The 13,499-nt window shown below is 47.3% G+C and overlaps 1 protein-coding gene across 4 annotated transcripts in view; it reads left to right on the top strand.

Moving 5' to 3' along the window:
* Positions 1-13,499, top strand: part of USP35 (ubiquitin specific peptidase 35) — a 42,924-nt gene that overhangs the window by 13,651 nt on the left and 15,774 nt on the right. For all 4 annotated transcript variants that reach the window (XM_083736236.1, XM_083736237.1, XM_083736238.1 and 1 more), the window contains exons 2-3: positions 7,577-8,276; positions 12,349-12,484. In XM_083736236.1, the coding sequence (XP_083592362.1) occupies positions 7,577-8,276; positions 12,349-12,484 (836 nt within the window). The remainder of the gene's footprint in view (positions 1-7,576; positions 8,277-12,348; positions 12,485-13,499) is intronic.

The raw sequence follows: 13,499 nt of genomic DNA, 5'->3' as shown, positions 1-13,499 counted from the left end.
TTCCCTTCTTCCAAAGTCCCCCACTTCTCTTAGCATAGGAAGAGACCACACGTTCGACAAGTTGAAAAATGGTTTACTTACAAACTCTTCAAAGGTCAGATTCATGTGCTTTTCCATACAGCAGCAAGAAAAGACCAGCAGTAAAATAGTAAATGTTTCTAAATGATTTGTATAGAAAAACAAAGATGGCTTGCTTAAGCCATGCAATCTAAGCTTGGCACATCTTGGTTAGACCCCCTTACTGGTAGGGTTCCCACTCTTCCGAGGGAACAAAGAGATTGGTAGGAGGAGTGACCTAGCAAAGCCTGGCAGGACAGCTTACTCTATGGTCTTAACCCCTTCTTGCATTAACTAGAGTTAAGCATCTTGATTATATGAGGCTGATTGATCCCACACTGGTTTCCAAGGTTTAGTGGCCAGACCATGTCACTTGAGAGGGCACTAAAAACCCCCGAGATTTGCAACCATTGTTGACCAGGCAAAAAGGACAACATGTCTGCATAGCTGCACCTTCAACTTGCAAGGTCAGGGGTGGGGAAACTCTGGACCTCACCATCTGTCCCTGAGGGCTCATCGTCTGGAGCCACCAGTCCTGCTTTCGACTTTCCATAAGGGGTTTTGCCTAACTGGAATGTCCCCTTGAACTCTGAGGATGCTTCTTGTTTATCTGGATGGTTGTCTGAATGTGTGTAGAAGTGTGTTGGACAATCCCCCATTCCTTTCCCCCGCCTTGTGCTTTTGGCTGCCGTATCTCATTTTGTGTAGAAGCGAGCCTACTGAACGGCGTCAGAATTCGCATTCGTAGCCCTGCCCGCTTTCTCCTCTGGCCCCACCCAGCAGTGACATGCGGCCCCCGAAACGCTGCCCCAAAGGGAATGTGGCCCTTGAGATGAACACTGTTTCTCACTTCCTCTTTTGCAGCACCCCAAAGTTCCCAAGGTTTTAAGCCAGCAGCGCTGCCCATAATTCCCTTGGGAGTCCAGTTCTCTCAGTGAGTCCAGATTGCCCAGCAATCTCGACGATGCAGAAAGTCAGTGATGTAATAGCTTGGCTGGCAGAGCAGGAGGTGGCTTTGGAAAAGGGATAAAGGACAGGGAGGTCAGGGTGAAATTTCCTCTTGGCTCTTTTCTTTGCTGCTGCAGAATGGAAGGGGGTGGAAAAAGCTAGCAAAACACTCTCCTCTCGCCACACACCCGCTCAACCTCAACCCCATGCAGAAAATTGACTATGTAAGCAAGGAAGCAAGGAAGCACTTCTGTCTTCAGGATATGTTTTGATTTTATTGGGTTTTTCTTCTTAAAGGAACAGCATACGTAGGCTGAGATAATGGCAGGCCATAAAGATGAGCAAAGTTGAAACAGAGAAGTATTTTATTCCAAGGCTGCTGGGTCATTGTGCATGTGTTCATTTTATGGGCACCCCCCCCCCCATAAACCCAGGCTGCCTGAGATCCTAATCCCCAACTTTGTACCCTCCATCTGTTTCAAACCACAACTCTGATCAGCCCAGCAATGAAAGGGGAACCCAACTAAGTTTAACCCACTGAAATTTCAGTGTGGCCTACTCTTGAGTAGGAAGCCACCCGTAGTCCAAAACGTCTGCCCGACTACTGTAGATCCAATTGTATACAGTGGTTCCTTGGGTTACAGACACTTTGGGTTACATACGCTTCAGGTTACAGACTCCGCTAACCCAGAAATATAACCTCGGGTTAAGAACTTTGCTTCAGGATGAGAACAGAAATCGTGCAGCGGTGGCGCAGCGGCAGTGGGAGGCCCCAGTAGCTAAAGTGGTGCTTCAGGTTAAGAACAGTTCCAGGTTAAGAACGGACCTCCAGAATGAATTAAGTTCTTAACCCAAGGTACCACTGTAATAATAATAATAATAATAATAATAATAATAATAATAATAATAATAATAATAATAATTTATTTATACCCCATCCATCCGGCTGGGCTTCCCCAACCACTCTGGGCGGCTTCCAACCAAATATTAAAATACAGAAATACATCAAACATTAAAAGCTTCCCTGAACAGGGCTGCCTTCAGATGTCTTCTAAAAGACTGGTACTTGTTTCTCTCTTTGACATCTGGTGGGAGGGCGTTCCACAGGGCGGGCGCCACCACCGAGAAGGCCTTCTGTATAGGTGTGTGTGTGTTTTAAAGAAATGTCACTAAGCCACCTTGAATGCCATTTGGCATGAAGGTGTCCTACGAACCTTTCAAATGAGTAAATTTTTTTGGGGGGGAGGGATAAACATGGCTGAATGTGTCTGAATAGCTCTGCAGTAATAAGAGGATAATTGTACGTCAACAAGAGAAAGACCGTAAGGTCGAAGTGTTGGTGCTGACCTTTAAAGCCCTAAACGGCCTCGGCCCTGTAGACCTGAAGGAGCATCTCCACCCCCATCGTTCAGCCCGGACACTGAGATCCAGCTCCGAGGGCCTTCTGGCGGTTCCCTCACTGTGAGAAGTGAGGTTACAGGGAACCAAGCAGAGGGTCTTCTCAGTGGTGGCGCCTGCACTCCTCTTCCTCCGCCAGTGCCTAGAAGGAAGGTTATAATTTGAATCAAAAACTGAAGATCAACAATCCTATGCACATTTTCTGATTAATGGCATTGGCCCAGTAGACCTGAAGGAGCGTCTCCACCCCCATCGTTCAGCCCGGACACTGAGGTCCAGCTCTGAGGGCCTTCTGGCGGTTCCCTCACTGCGAGAAGTGAGGTTACAGGGAACCAGGCAGAGGGTCTTCTCATGGTGGTGCCTGCCCTGTGAAACGCCCTCCCACCAGATGTCAGGGAAATAAACAACTCTCTGACTTTTAGAAGACATCTGAAGGCAGCCCTGTTTAGGGAAGTTTTTAATGTTTGATTTTTGTGTGTGTTTTTAATATTCTTTCGGAAACCACCTAAGAGTTGCTGCGGCAACCCAGTCAGTTGGACGGGGTATACCGTATTTTTCACTATATAAGATGCACCACACCACAAGACGTACCTAGTTTTTGGAGGAGGAAAGCAAGAAAAAAAAATATTCTGAATCTCAGAAGCCAGAACAGCAAGAGGGATCGCTGCGCAGTGAAAGCAGCAATCCCTCTTGCTGTTCTGGCTTCTGGGATAGCTGCACAGCCTGCATTCGCTCCATAAGACGCAAACACATTTCCCCTTACTTTTTAGGAGGGAAAAAAGTGAGTCTTATAGAGCAAAAAATACAGTAAATAATAAATTATTAGTATTAGTATTCAGAAGCACTTCGCCTCTGAACCTGGAGGAGGCAATACGTAGGTACCATGACCCGTAGCCATTGATAGCTTTATCATCTGTGATGCTCAAAACCTGGCTTGCAGGTGGAGCGACACAGGTGTGACATAGCAACAAACGTCATTGGCCAAGGTCACTAATCCCCAATCCTTTCTGCAAGTATGTGTCTCCCTTCCCTCAGTGACACCCCCCGCCCATGAAAACAGCAAGAACGGACTCAAAAGCTGACTGAATATGCGGAATTAGATGGTCTATCAGAAAAAATTAAAACTAAACCAAAACATGAATTTGTTTCGAAATGGGAGGTCTTTAAAGTATATTTGAAATATAATTATAGTCGTTTAAAGTCTGTTGCAGCATTTGAAGATTTTCATTAATAGTTTCAAGTTAGATATGAGACCTAAGACATATCTAGAATTAGTTCAATCACGATAAAAGTGTGTATGGGCAACAAGTAATACATAAATGAAATAAGGAATGGACGGGAAGTTGGGTCTATAGTTCTAAGACCAATTTTTGTTTTATTATTTTGTCAAGAAGATTTTGTGTTTATTGTTATTTTTGCTTGTATTTTTTTTGCTTTCTTTCCTTTTTGCAGTTGTATCGATAAAATTTTGTGTTCTAGAATGAAAAAAAAGAAAAAAAGAAAATAGCAGGAAAGGACTGCATGCTGATATACTGCCCCATCGTTTCTCACATTTCTCCCACAATTTTCTGGGTTAAGGAGGCTGCAAATGAGGATTATCTCCCCCTGTAAAACACGACAGCAATAATTTTATATTTTATACCCCGCCCATCTGGCTGGGTTGCCCCAGCCACTATGGGCGGCTTCCAACACGTATAAACACGTAATAAAACGTCAAACATTAAAAACTTCCTGATCAAATACAGGCAACTCCCTGCTTGTGTGGGGATCTGGTTCTGGGTCATTGTGCATATCGGCAGAGCATGCGTAAGGCAGTCCCGCCCCATTCCCGCCCACATCCGGGGCAAAAAGTGGCACGCATGTTAGCGGTTGCGCATGCATTGTATGCGTACAAAATGGTTGTCCCTTCTATTATGGAAATAAGCGCTAAGCATTCTCTGTATTTCGTCCGTTTTCCAAAAAGTGGCTTTTGCATCCTATTAAAGCTCCGGTGGTGCGGGTGGCGCTGTGGGTTAAACCACAGAGCTTAGGACTTGCCGATCAGAAGGTCGGTGGTTTGAATCCCTGCGACAGGGTGAGCTCCCGTTGCTCGGTCCCTGCTTCTGCCAACCTAGCAGTTCCAAAGCACATCAAAGTGCAAGTAGATAAATAGGTACCATTCCAGCGGGAAGGTAAACGGCGTTCCCATGCGCTGCTCTGGTACGCCAGAAGCGGCTTAGTCATGCTGGCCACATGACCTGGAAGCTGTACGCCGGCTCCCTTGGCCAATAAAGCGAGATGAGCACCGCAACCCCAGAGTCGGCCCCAACTGGACCTAATGGTCAGGGGTCCCTTTACCTTTATACCTAAAGCTCCAGTAGAATGTGGAGATCAACAACTAGGGAAGTGTTAGGAAAAGGGGATAAACTGCCATGTGAATGGAACTTGACTGAAAGTGCTTTCCGGTGTTTCCGATGGGAGCTGGGAATCGAACCTGGAACCTCTGACATACAGAGCAGATGTTCTGCTGCTGCTGCTGTGTTGCATCCCTTCCCCTTAAACGCTTGCTCACATTTACCGGCTTCCCGAAAGGAAAGTTCACAGTGGCAAAAATAATATTTTGGCCTTTTGTACGCAGTTCAAACTCCCCGTCAAGCGAGAGCTTCGTTCTGACTAGTAGTTCTAGTGAAATCCCAGCGTTTTCAGCAGATTTATTACTTCCCCCCTCTTCTGTTTTTGTTGCTAATTAATGAAAGAGTTTCCCCATTTTCACTTCCCTCCCCCGCCGCCACTTCATACTTTAATTGGAAAGAAACACAATGGTTTCATTCCTAGCCCTGGAGCACCGGCGAATTTTGGCAAGGACAGGCAGCTCATGCTGCATGATGCTGCAGAATTATCCTCTCATCTGAGTGACGGTGCGCGATCAGCAGAAAGCCCAGACTTTCCTAACGAGGAGCCAGTAATTGCCTTTGAAACATGAGCGCCCATCTGGGGATTCATGGTCTTGATGTGGGTGGGGGAGAGAGCTGTGCAGCTGGCGTTTTGGCAGGCCAAATCGGAGCAGGTCCGCGGTGCTCTGGGCCGGCCCTGCCGTTAGACAGAGTGAGGCAGCTGCCTCAGGCGGCACGTGCCAAGGGAGAGGCAGTGACGCAGAGAGGGTTTGAAGGACAGAACTGTGTTGTGCTACATGGCCGGCTGGCCTCCGAAAGAGGGTGCTGTCCCCTCAACTTTTAAGTAAGGTTCGACTGTCTGGTTAGCTTCCGTTATGTGCCATCTTGTTCTTGCCTCAGGCAGCAAAGTGTCTTGGCCCGGCCTTGGTGCCAGTGCCCAGCGGGATCTACTGTTTTCCCTAGTTCTCTCATCAGCACTGTGGGGATCGATATGGGAGCCGCCATTTACTTTCCCCACAAATGCCAATGATAGAGAATTGGCCAAGGGCATTATGGGAAATGCAGATAACTTCTCTCGGCTCCCCAGAGTCAACTGGAACGCTGTGTTATCACTACCAGGTGAACCAATCCGGGCTCACCCACACAGGAGACGGTAATGAAGGGTATGTTTAGCCTGGAAAAGAGGAGGGTGAGAAGAGAGAGAGAGATGATAGCCATCATCATCATCATCAACAACAACAATAATAATAATTTATTATTTATACCCCACCCATCAGGCTGGGTTTCCCCAGCCACTCTGGGCGCCTTCCAACAAAGTATTAAAATACAGTAGTCTGTTAAACATTAAAAGCTTCCCTAAAGAGGGCTGCCTTCAGATGTCTTCTAAAAGTCTGGTAGTTGTTCTTCTCTTTGACATCTGGTGGGAGGGCGTTCCACAGGGCGGGCACCACTACCGAGGAGGCCCTATGCCTGGTTCCCTGTAACTTGGCTTCTCGCAATGAGGGAACGGCCAGAAGGCCCTCGGTGCTGGACCTCAGTGTCCAGGCAGAACGATGGAGGTGGAGACGCTGCTTCAGGTATACTGGGCTGAGGCCATTTAGGGTTTTAAATGTCAGCACCAACACTGAATTGTGCTCGGAAACGTATTAAAGCAGGCTTCCTCAACCTCGGCCCTCCATATATTTTGAGACTACAATTCCCATCATCCCTGACCACTGGTCCTGCTAGCTAGGGATCATGGGAGTTTTAGGCCAAAAATATCTGGAGGGCCGAGGTTGAGGAAGCCTGATCTAAAGGGTCACATTGAAGATGGAGCAAGCTTGTTTTCTCCTCCTGTGAATGGCAGGAGTCGAACCAATGGCTTCAAGTTGCAACAAATGAGATTCTGACTAAACATCAGAAAGAACTTTCTGACTGTAAGAGCTGTTCAGCAGTCGTCTCCCTCAGGAGGTTGTGGACTTTCCTCTTTGGACGTTGGATGGCTATCTCTCATGGATTCTTTAGCTGAGATTCCTGCATTGCAGGGGGTTGGACTAGATGATCTTTGGTGTCCCTTCCAACCCTACAATTCTAATTCCCAAATGCATCTCTCTCAGTCACACACACAGAGCACACTTGTGCACCCCATTCAGAAAATCTCTACCAGTGAAGGAACTACTTGCCGTTTCAACCCTCTTATTAAAATAAATAAATCCTGACTCCCCTACAATAGCAAATACACGAGGGCCACCCATCTGGTGCCTACACCCATCAGCCTGCACTCGATTAGGACCCTGGCAGAGACACATGCCTGACTGGCATGTTCCCTCCCTCCTGGTTGATCGTTCAGGAGCTTCAAAAGCTTTCTTCAGTCCAAACATCACAGCGACCGATGCCAACCGACATTGGCACACTTAGGGATCCGCAGAGTTTGCGCATCCCGCGTGACAGACCTCAGGAACTCAGCATTTTGGCTAATCTACTTTATTTACATATAAACACACACAGAACACTGCAACATGGCTCCCTCTCTCTCTAGCATCAGACAGCAAAGAGGGGAAAAACAAAGGACAATAGTCCTACTTCACGGAACACAGTAACACAAACAACCTGTCTCTGTCACTTCCCACTCGGTGGAGTCAAAACGTATACCGTCATGTGATAGACAACAATCCCATGACTGCAATCATGGAGCACGAATTCTAACAGTGCCCACGGGTGCTGTGTTGGCAATCCCTGGCCTACGGCATTCTGATTTTATTTCCTCCCTAGGGAGAAACAAACTCGTAAACTAAACTTGTCGTTATTTGATTCTCTTTCAGCACACGAGGTGCGCCAGCATGGACAAGATTCTTGAAGCCATTTTGATGTCGTCCTACCCCGACCACATGAAACAAGGGCTGGTGCGACGAGTCATCGAGGCTTCAAAGCAGTCGATGGACAGCGAGCAGTGCTGGCTGATGCTGGAGCTCTCGACGAAGCTGTTCCTGGTGGGCGACACAAAGTTCAAGAGGTCCGTCGGCAAAGAGGTCCTGGAAGCCTACGGCCATTACCACCGGGAAGCCTTCGAAGAGTTCTTCAACGCGCGTTTCCTTCTGAGCCTCTTGCAAGAGGGTTATGGGCCTCTTGGGAAGAGGAGCATTTACGTGCTAGATTATATCCACCTGGGGCTGCCCTTTGTCTTGGACGGCCCCTCGGCCAACGACATCTTCAGCCTGCTCAGGACGGAGGTTCTCCGGAAGGTCTGCGAGAGGCCGGGTTTGAAGCAGTGTGTCCGAATCAGCAAGCTCTTAACCCAGTACCCGCAATGTATCCCCATGGGCAAGCGCCAGGCCCTCTTTTGCCAGCAGCTGGTAAGGTGCATCGGGCAGTTCCGCCCTGCCTCCGGAAGGGAAGAGGCCATTGTCGACTTCCTGGACCAGGTGATCAAAGTCAGCACCTTGCTGCAGAAGATCTGGAAGACTCAGGTGTCTTCCATTCTCCCATCCCTGAAAGAGCTCTTCACTATCATCTCGTCGACAGGTGAGGGGGCTGCACCGGCAGAACATGTTTCGTAGCATCAGTGCTAGTGACAATCATGGTTTGTGGTGATGTGTGTGTTCATTATTTCGGAGAGTTTTGATTTTATTATTATTAGATTACACTGGGCAACATTTTTTTACTTTTTGAATGTTGTCTAGATTTCTACAACTGATTTAGGGTATTTTTGCACTGCTGAATCAGGAAATGACATCCGTTTCTCTCCATCAGGTCAGGTTTTTGTGCTATGTTGTTTTGAAAAAAAATCAGATCTTGTGACAAAATCTATTACATTTTTGTGGCATTCTCAGCTGATTTTTGTCAACACACATCATCCTAAATATGTTTTTAAGAGAAAAAAATGTTTTTCCAACAACATATATTGATTACCTGATAGAAACATCGATTAGTGTAAACTGAATGGTAAGTACACGTAAATTGCATGTTGCTTCACCATTTTTCAAACTTCAGGGCTTGAACTTCCGTTTCTTGGAACTCCTGGAATGCTCAGCGGCAGGGAGGTCTCTCTTCAAAGTCCAACAGTAGTCAGTCATCATGACTGCATCCCAGCGACCCTGATACCTGGTCTCCATCTCTTTCATGTCCTGATGGAATCTCTCCCCCTGCTCGTCACTCATTGAACCCAGGTTCTCAGGAATCCGGTCCATATGTGAAAATAGGTAGTGCATGTTGACCCTCATGTTGCAGCCCAGGTTTCTGAAAGCAGTCAGCATGTTGTTGACAAGTTCTGCGTAGTTTCTGGCCTTATTGTTGCCAAGAAAGTTCTTCACTACCAGAACAAATGCCTTCCATGCTTCCAGTTCCACTTCATTCATTGAGTTTCTGAACTCTGGATCTCTGATGAGCTGACGGATCTGAGGACCGTCAAAGATGCCAGCTTTCAACTTCTCCATGGTCAGTCCTGGAAAAGCCTGGCACAAGTAAGTGAAGCAGTCACCAACCTTGTCCAGAGCCTTGGTGAACTGCTTAAGCCGAGTTTGATGTGCAGCGGTGGGAAGAATGTTCTGTCTCTGTCCACCAGAGGGTCGTTGATGATGTTCCTTTCTTTGCAAGGCACCAATTCCTCCTGCACAGGCCAGTCCTTCTTTGTGTAATGCTGAGCACCAATTTATGGAAGATTTCGAGGTTATATGACTTCAAACTGATCCCTTTTTGACATAATCACCCAGAACTATCGGACCTGAATACTTCTTGTCATTAAAATAATTATTTCCAATCAAAACAATTATTCGACATGGCATTTTACCCCCACCAATGTCTTCTAAAATGCTCCACACAAGCGTGCATGTGAACAAAAATGTAAAAAAGACATGTGGCCATAGCTCAAAAACTTGACCTGATTGAGCAAAACCAATGTGATTTTTTAGTTCAGCGCATCAGATTCGTCCTAAATCAGCTGAAAAAATGCAGACAACAAATTTGTTGTTGACCAGTGTTATAGATTATGATGGGGGTGTTTGGGGAGGGATAGTACCTCTGTTGCTGGGACGCGGGTGGTGCTGTGGTCTAAACCACAGAGCCTAGGGCTTGCCAATCGGAAGGTCGGCGGTTCGAATCCCCGCGATGGGGTGAGCTCCCGTTTCTCTGTCCCAGCTACTGCCAACCTAGCAGTTCGAAAGCACATCAAAGTGCAAGTAGATAAATAGGTACCATTCTGGCAGGAAGGTTTGCGTGGCGAGTTCCTCCCCCCCAGTGGAAATAAAGACACATGACACAATTATTAAGGTTAATGGGCTAAATAAGGCCACAACTTTATTGGTGACTGGTGATGAGCGGTATTGGCTTAGGCATTGGTCCTAACCGACTATATCCGGCTTCAGCCCACGCTTGAAGTCCGGGAAGGGTTAACCGCCAGTAGGGGGAATCCTGCTGATGCACATCAACTAGGAACTCACCTGGGGTCACCACTTGGGGGTGTGCGTTAGGCCCTCACCTCCATAGGCTTTGGACAGGGCCAGCCCCCCCCCCAATCCTTTATCGGACTACCCTTCAAGAACAGCTTGTAGGCGGCCAAAGAGGGAGATCCCGGGGTTTTGCTTGCCTTAAATAGGGCAGGCCATGCCCCCAGAGCCAGCCGATTGGCTGGCCAGGGGGTGACACGGCCAGGGATTCCCCCAATCGCACGGGGGCTGGGCTGTGAAGCCCGTAACCCCACCTCCTCTGCAGGGCAGAAGTGGCTAAACAGCGTTTCTGTGCGCTGCTCTGGTTTCGCCAGAAGCGGCTTAGTCATGCTGGCCACATGACTCAAAAGCTGTCTGTGGACAAACGTCAGCTCCCTTGGCCAGTAAAGCGAGATGAGCGCCGCAACCCCAGAGTCGTCTGCGACTGGACTTAACTGTCAGAGGTCCTTTACCTTTACCTTTAGTACCTCTGTTGGAGGACATGACATGCTCCTTCTCGGGTAGTTTGTCCACCTTTGGTCCCCACTCTGCACTCACCTCTCACCTGTGGCTTGTAGAAGCTGCCAGCGTGCAACAGCGGCCATACCTGGGAAACAGCTTCAGCTGGCCGGCTAAACCAGGTGAGGGTAGCTGATGGGTCTCAGGGACTTCATAAGAAGACAGGCTCCCGCGGATTGAGTGCACAGGACCAAGAGTGGGTGCAACAGTCAAGAAGACGATTTCTGTAGATACTGCAGAGGGACGCGAGGGGCAGATGGGTCTACCTGGGTAGGGAGCCCAACTAGGAGAAGGAAAACACTGATACTAAAACCTGGCTGCCTTGTGGGATATATTTGGCTAAGGAATAAACCAGGCATGGGCAAACTCGGCCTTCCCTTTAAAAAAAAAAAAAAAATTATTCAGTTTCCAGTACAAGATTTAAACATACATTTTCATTATTATCACAGATACATAATTTTGACTTCCTTCAGCTCATCCGCAAATCTTCCGTTTTTTAATCTTCTATCCGCAATTCTAAATTTAACATTGCCTTTTGTTTTAAATAAAACCTACTCCCTTATTCCCTTTTTGACAGTGTTTCTAATATTATTTCTTCACAAAGCTTCCTGTAAACCCACAAATGTTATTTGCGTATCACAAACGCTTTTCATATAGTCCACACATTTACTCCAGTCCTTGGTAAACTTGTGATCTCGTCGGTTTCGGATCCTTCCTGTTAATTTATCTAATTCTTCGTAGTCCATTAATTTCATTCTCCATTCTTCTCCATTCCCATCATCCCTGACCACTGGTCCTGTTAGCTAGGGATGATGGGAGTTGTAGTCCCAAAACATCTGGAGGGCCGAGTTTGCCTAGGCCTGGAATAAACCCTACACAAATGCAGTCTCTTATGATGGTTGGATGGCACCTTGTATGCCTCCTTCTGGGAATTCCTGCAGCCAAGCTGGTGCCAAGCACATTGCTCTGGTTTCCTTTGGACCCCATCAGCGAGGCTGAGAGGGGGGTCTTGTCCCCTGGGCAGCCCAGGACCTCCACACACACTGCCCAGGCTTGTGTCCCAGTTTGACTTCATCCCCCGGAGGCACACTCCATTGTCTCTCAGTATAACTGGCGGAGCCATACACATTTCAGATATAATAATAATAAAAAATAAGAATCAATTTTATTTATACCCCGCCCTCCCCAGCCAAGACTGGGCTCAGGGCGGCTAACACCAGGTATATAAAAACAATTGGTTCAAATACAACTTAAAAACAAGATTAAAACACAACATTAAAATGTGGCCTCATTTCAGTAGAAACTCAAATCAAAAACGTTTTGGGGTTGAAAACGTCAAATCTTCACCAAGGCTAGCTATCCAGACTGGTATGCTCATTTAGGTTTGCCCTGGCCTCTGTTTCCCTTTTCTGGTGTGTGTGTGTGTGTGTGTGTGTGTGTGTGTTTGTGTGTATGTGTTTGTGTTTGTTTGTTTGATTTGTGAGGTGCCTGGAAGTCCCTGCATAGGTAGAAACACACGGCACCGCAACCCTAGAGTTGTCCGCGACTGGACCTAATTTTCAGGGGTCCCTTTACCTTTACCTGCGAAGTACACTGTCTTAATTCTTGATGCCACTTGTTTTTTGGACTTGCCTCTGCCTTCGACGGTCTTGTAGATGAGCAGGACCCACCATCGATTGCCTTAGCCAGCGTGGTCCAGTACGTTCCCCTAGAACTCATGGATGGCATCCTTAGAAACCTCACCAACGACGACAGCATAACGGATGTACAGATGATGATGGCAATTGGCAGGTAAGGGATGCCGAGGGAGAGAAGTGTTCCCTAGAGAGTATTTGCAGGGTGGGTTGCTTTCACAAATGGTACTAATAATACTTTTTTTTGTGGTGCGTGCAAAGGAACAGAAGAGGGTCCTGCAAGGATAAGGCCAGTGGTTACCCCTTGTAGAATTCTGTGTGTGTTTCTGTGCTTAGGCCAGCCTGCCTTCCACCCCACCTGTCCCAACATACAGAAGTCACTAAAGCGTTTATAAATATGTATTTTTATGCATATCCCCCTGCAGATTTCTTTTAAAAACAATAGATTGTGAGAACCGGGTGGGATGGGTTTGTGGCTGAACACATGCAAAAATGGCATGGATTTGGAAAATACCGCATTTTTCGCTCTATAAGACGCACTTTTTCCCTCCTAAAAAGTAAGGGAAAATGTGTGTGCATCTTACAGAGTGAATGCAGGCTGCGCAGCTATCCCAGAAGCCAGAACAGCAAGAGGGATCGTTGCTTTCGCTGCGCAGCGATCCCTCTTGCTGTTCTGGCTTCTGGGATTCAAAATATTTTTTTCCTTGTTTTCCTCCTCCAAAAACCTGGTGCGTCTCATGGTCTGGTGGGTATTATACGGTAGATACACCCATCTCTACTCATAATGCTCTTGGTTTTCTCAGGACAGGAGTCCTCCTCTTCCTCCCGGTTCTTTTCTGCGAACACTCAATTCTTTGTTTTGCTGTGTCCAGCAAAGCTAAATGTGCTGCAGAGAACATGCACACCTTTCAACCTTGGTTCAATTATTGTTCTTTCTCCTTCTTCTTTCCATGGGCAGCTAATGGCAGATGCTTGCTAGCGATGTTGCTACTAAAAGGCATCTGGCTTCTATAATTAGCCCTCGGAAGATCGATGGCCTCCCTTTCCCTTTTTAAAACAGCCCCCGCGCTGGGGCAGAATTGGGAGAGACATGAAGCAGAGCCCACGAAATGCAATTAGGCTCACGCGAGGGCTGGGCGGGTGGTTTGGAGGAGGCTTTTGAGAGCTAGCCG

The sequence above is a fragment of the Podarcis gaigeae genome (genome assembly GCF_964106915.1).
Source record: "Podarcis gaigeae genome assembly, chromosome: 4".
NCBI lineage: Eukaryota > Metazoa > Chordata > Lepidosauria > Squamata > Lacertidae > Podarcis > Podarcis gaigeae.
Note: the sequence above shows the minus strand (reverse complement) of the source record. Positions and strands in the feature narration are given on the sequence as shown.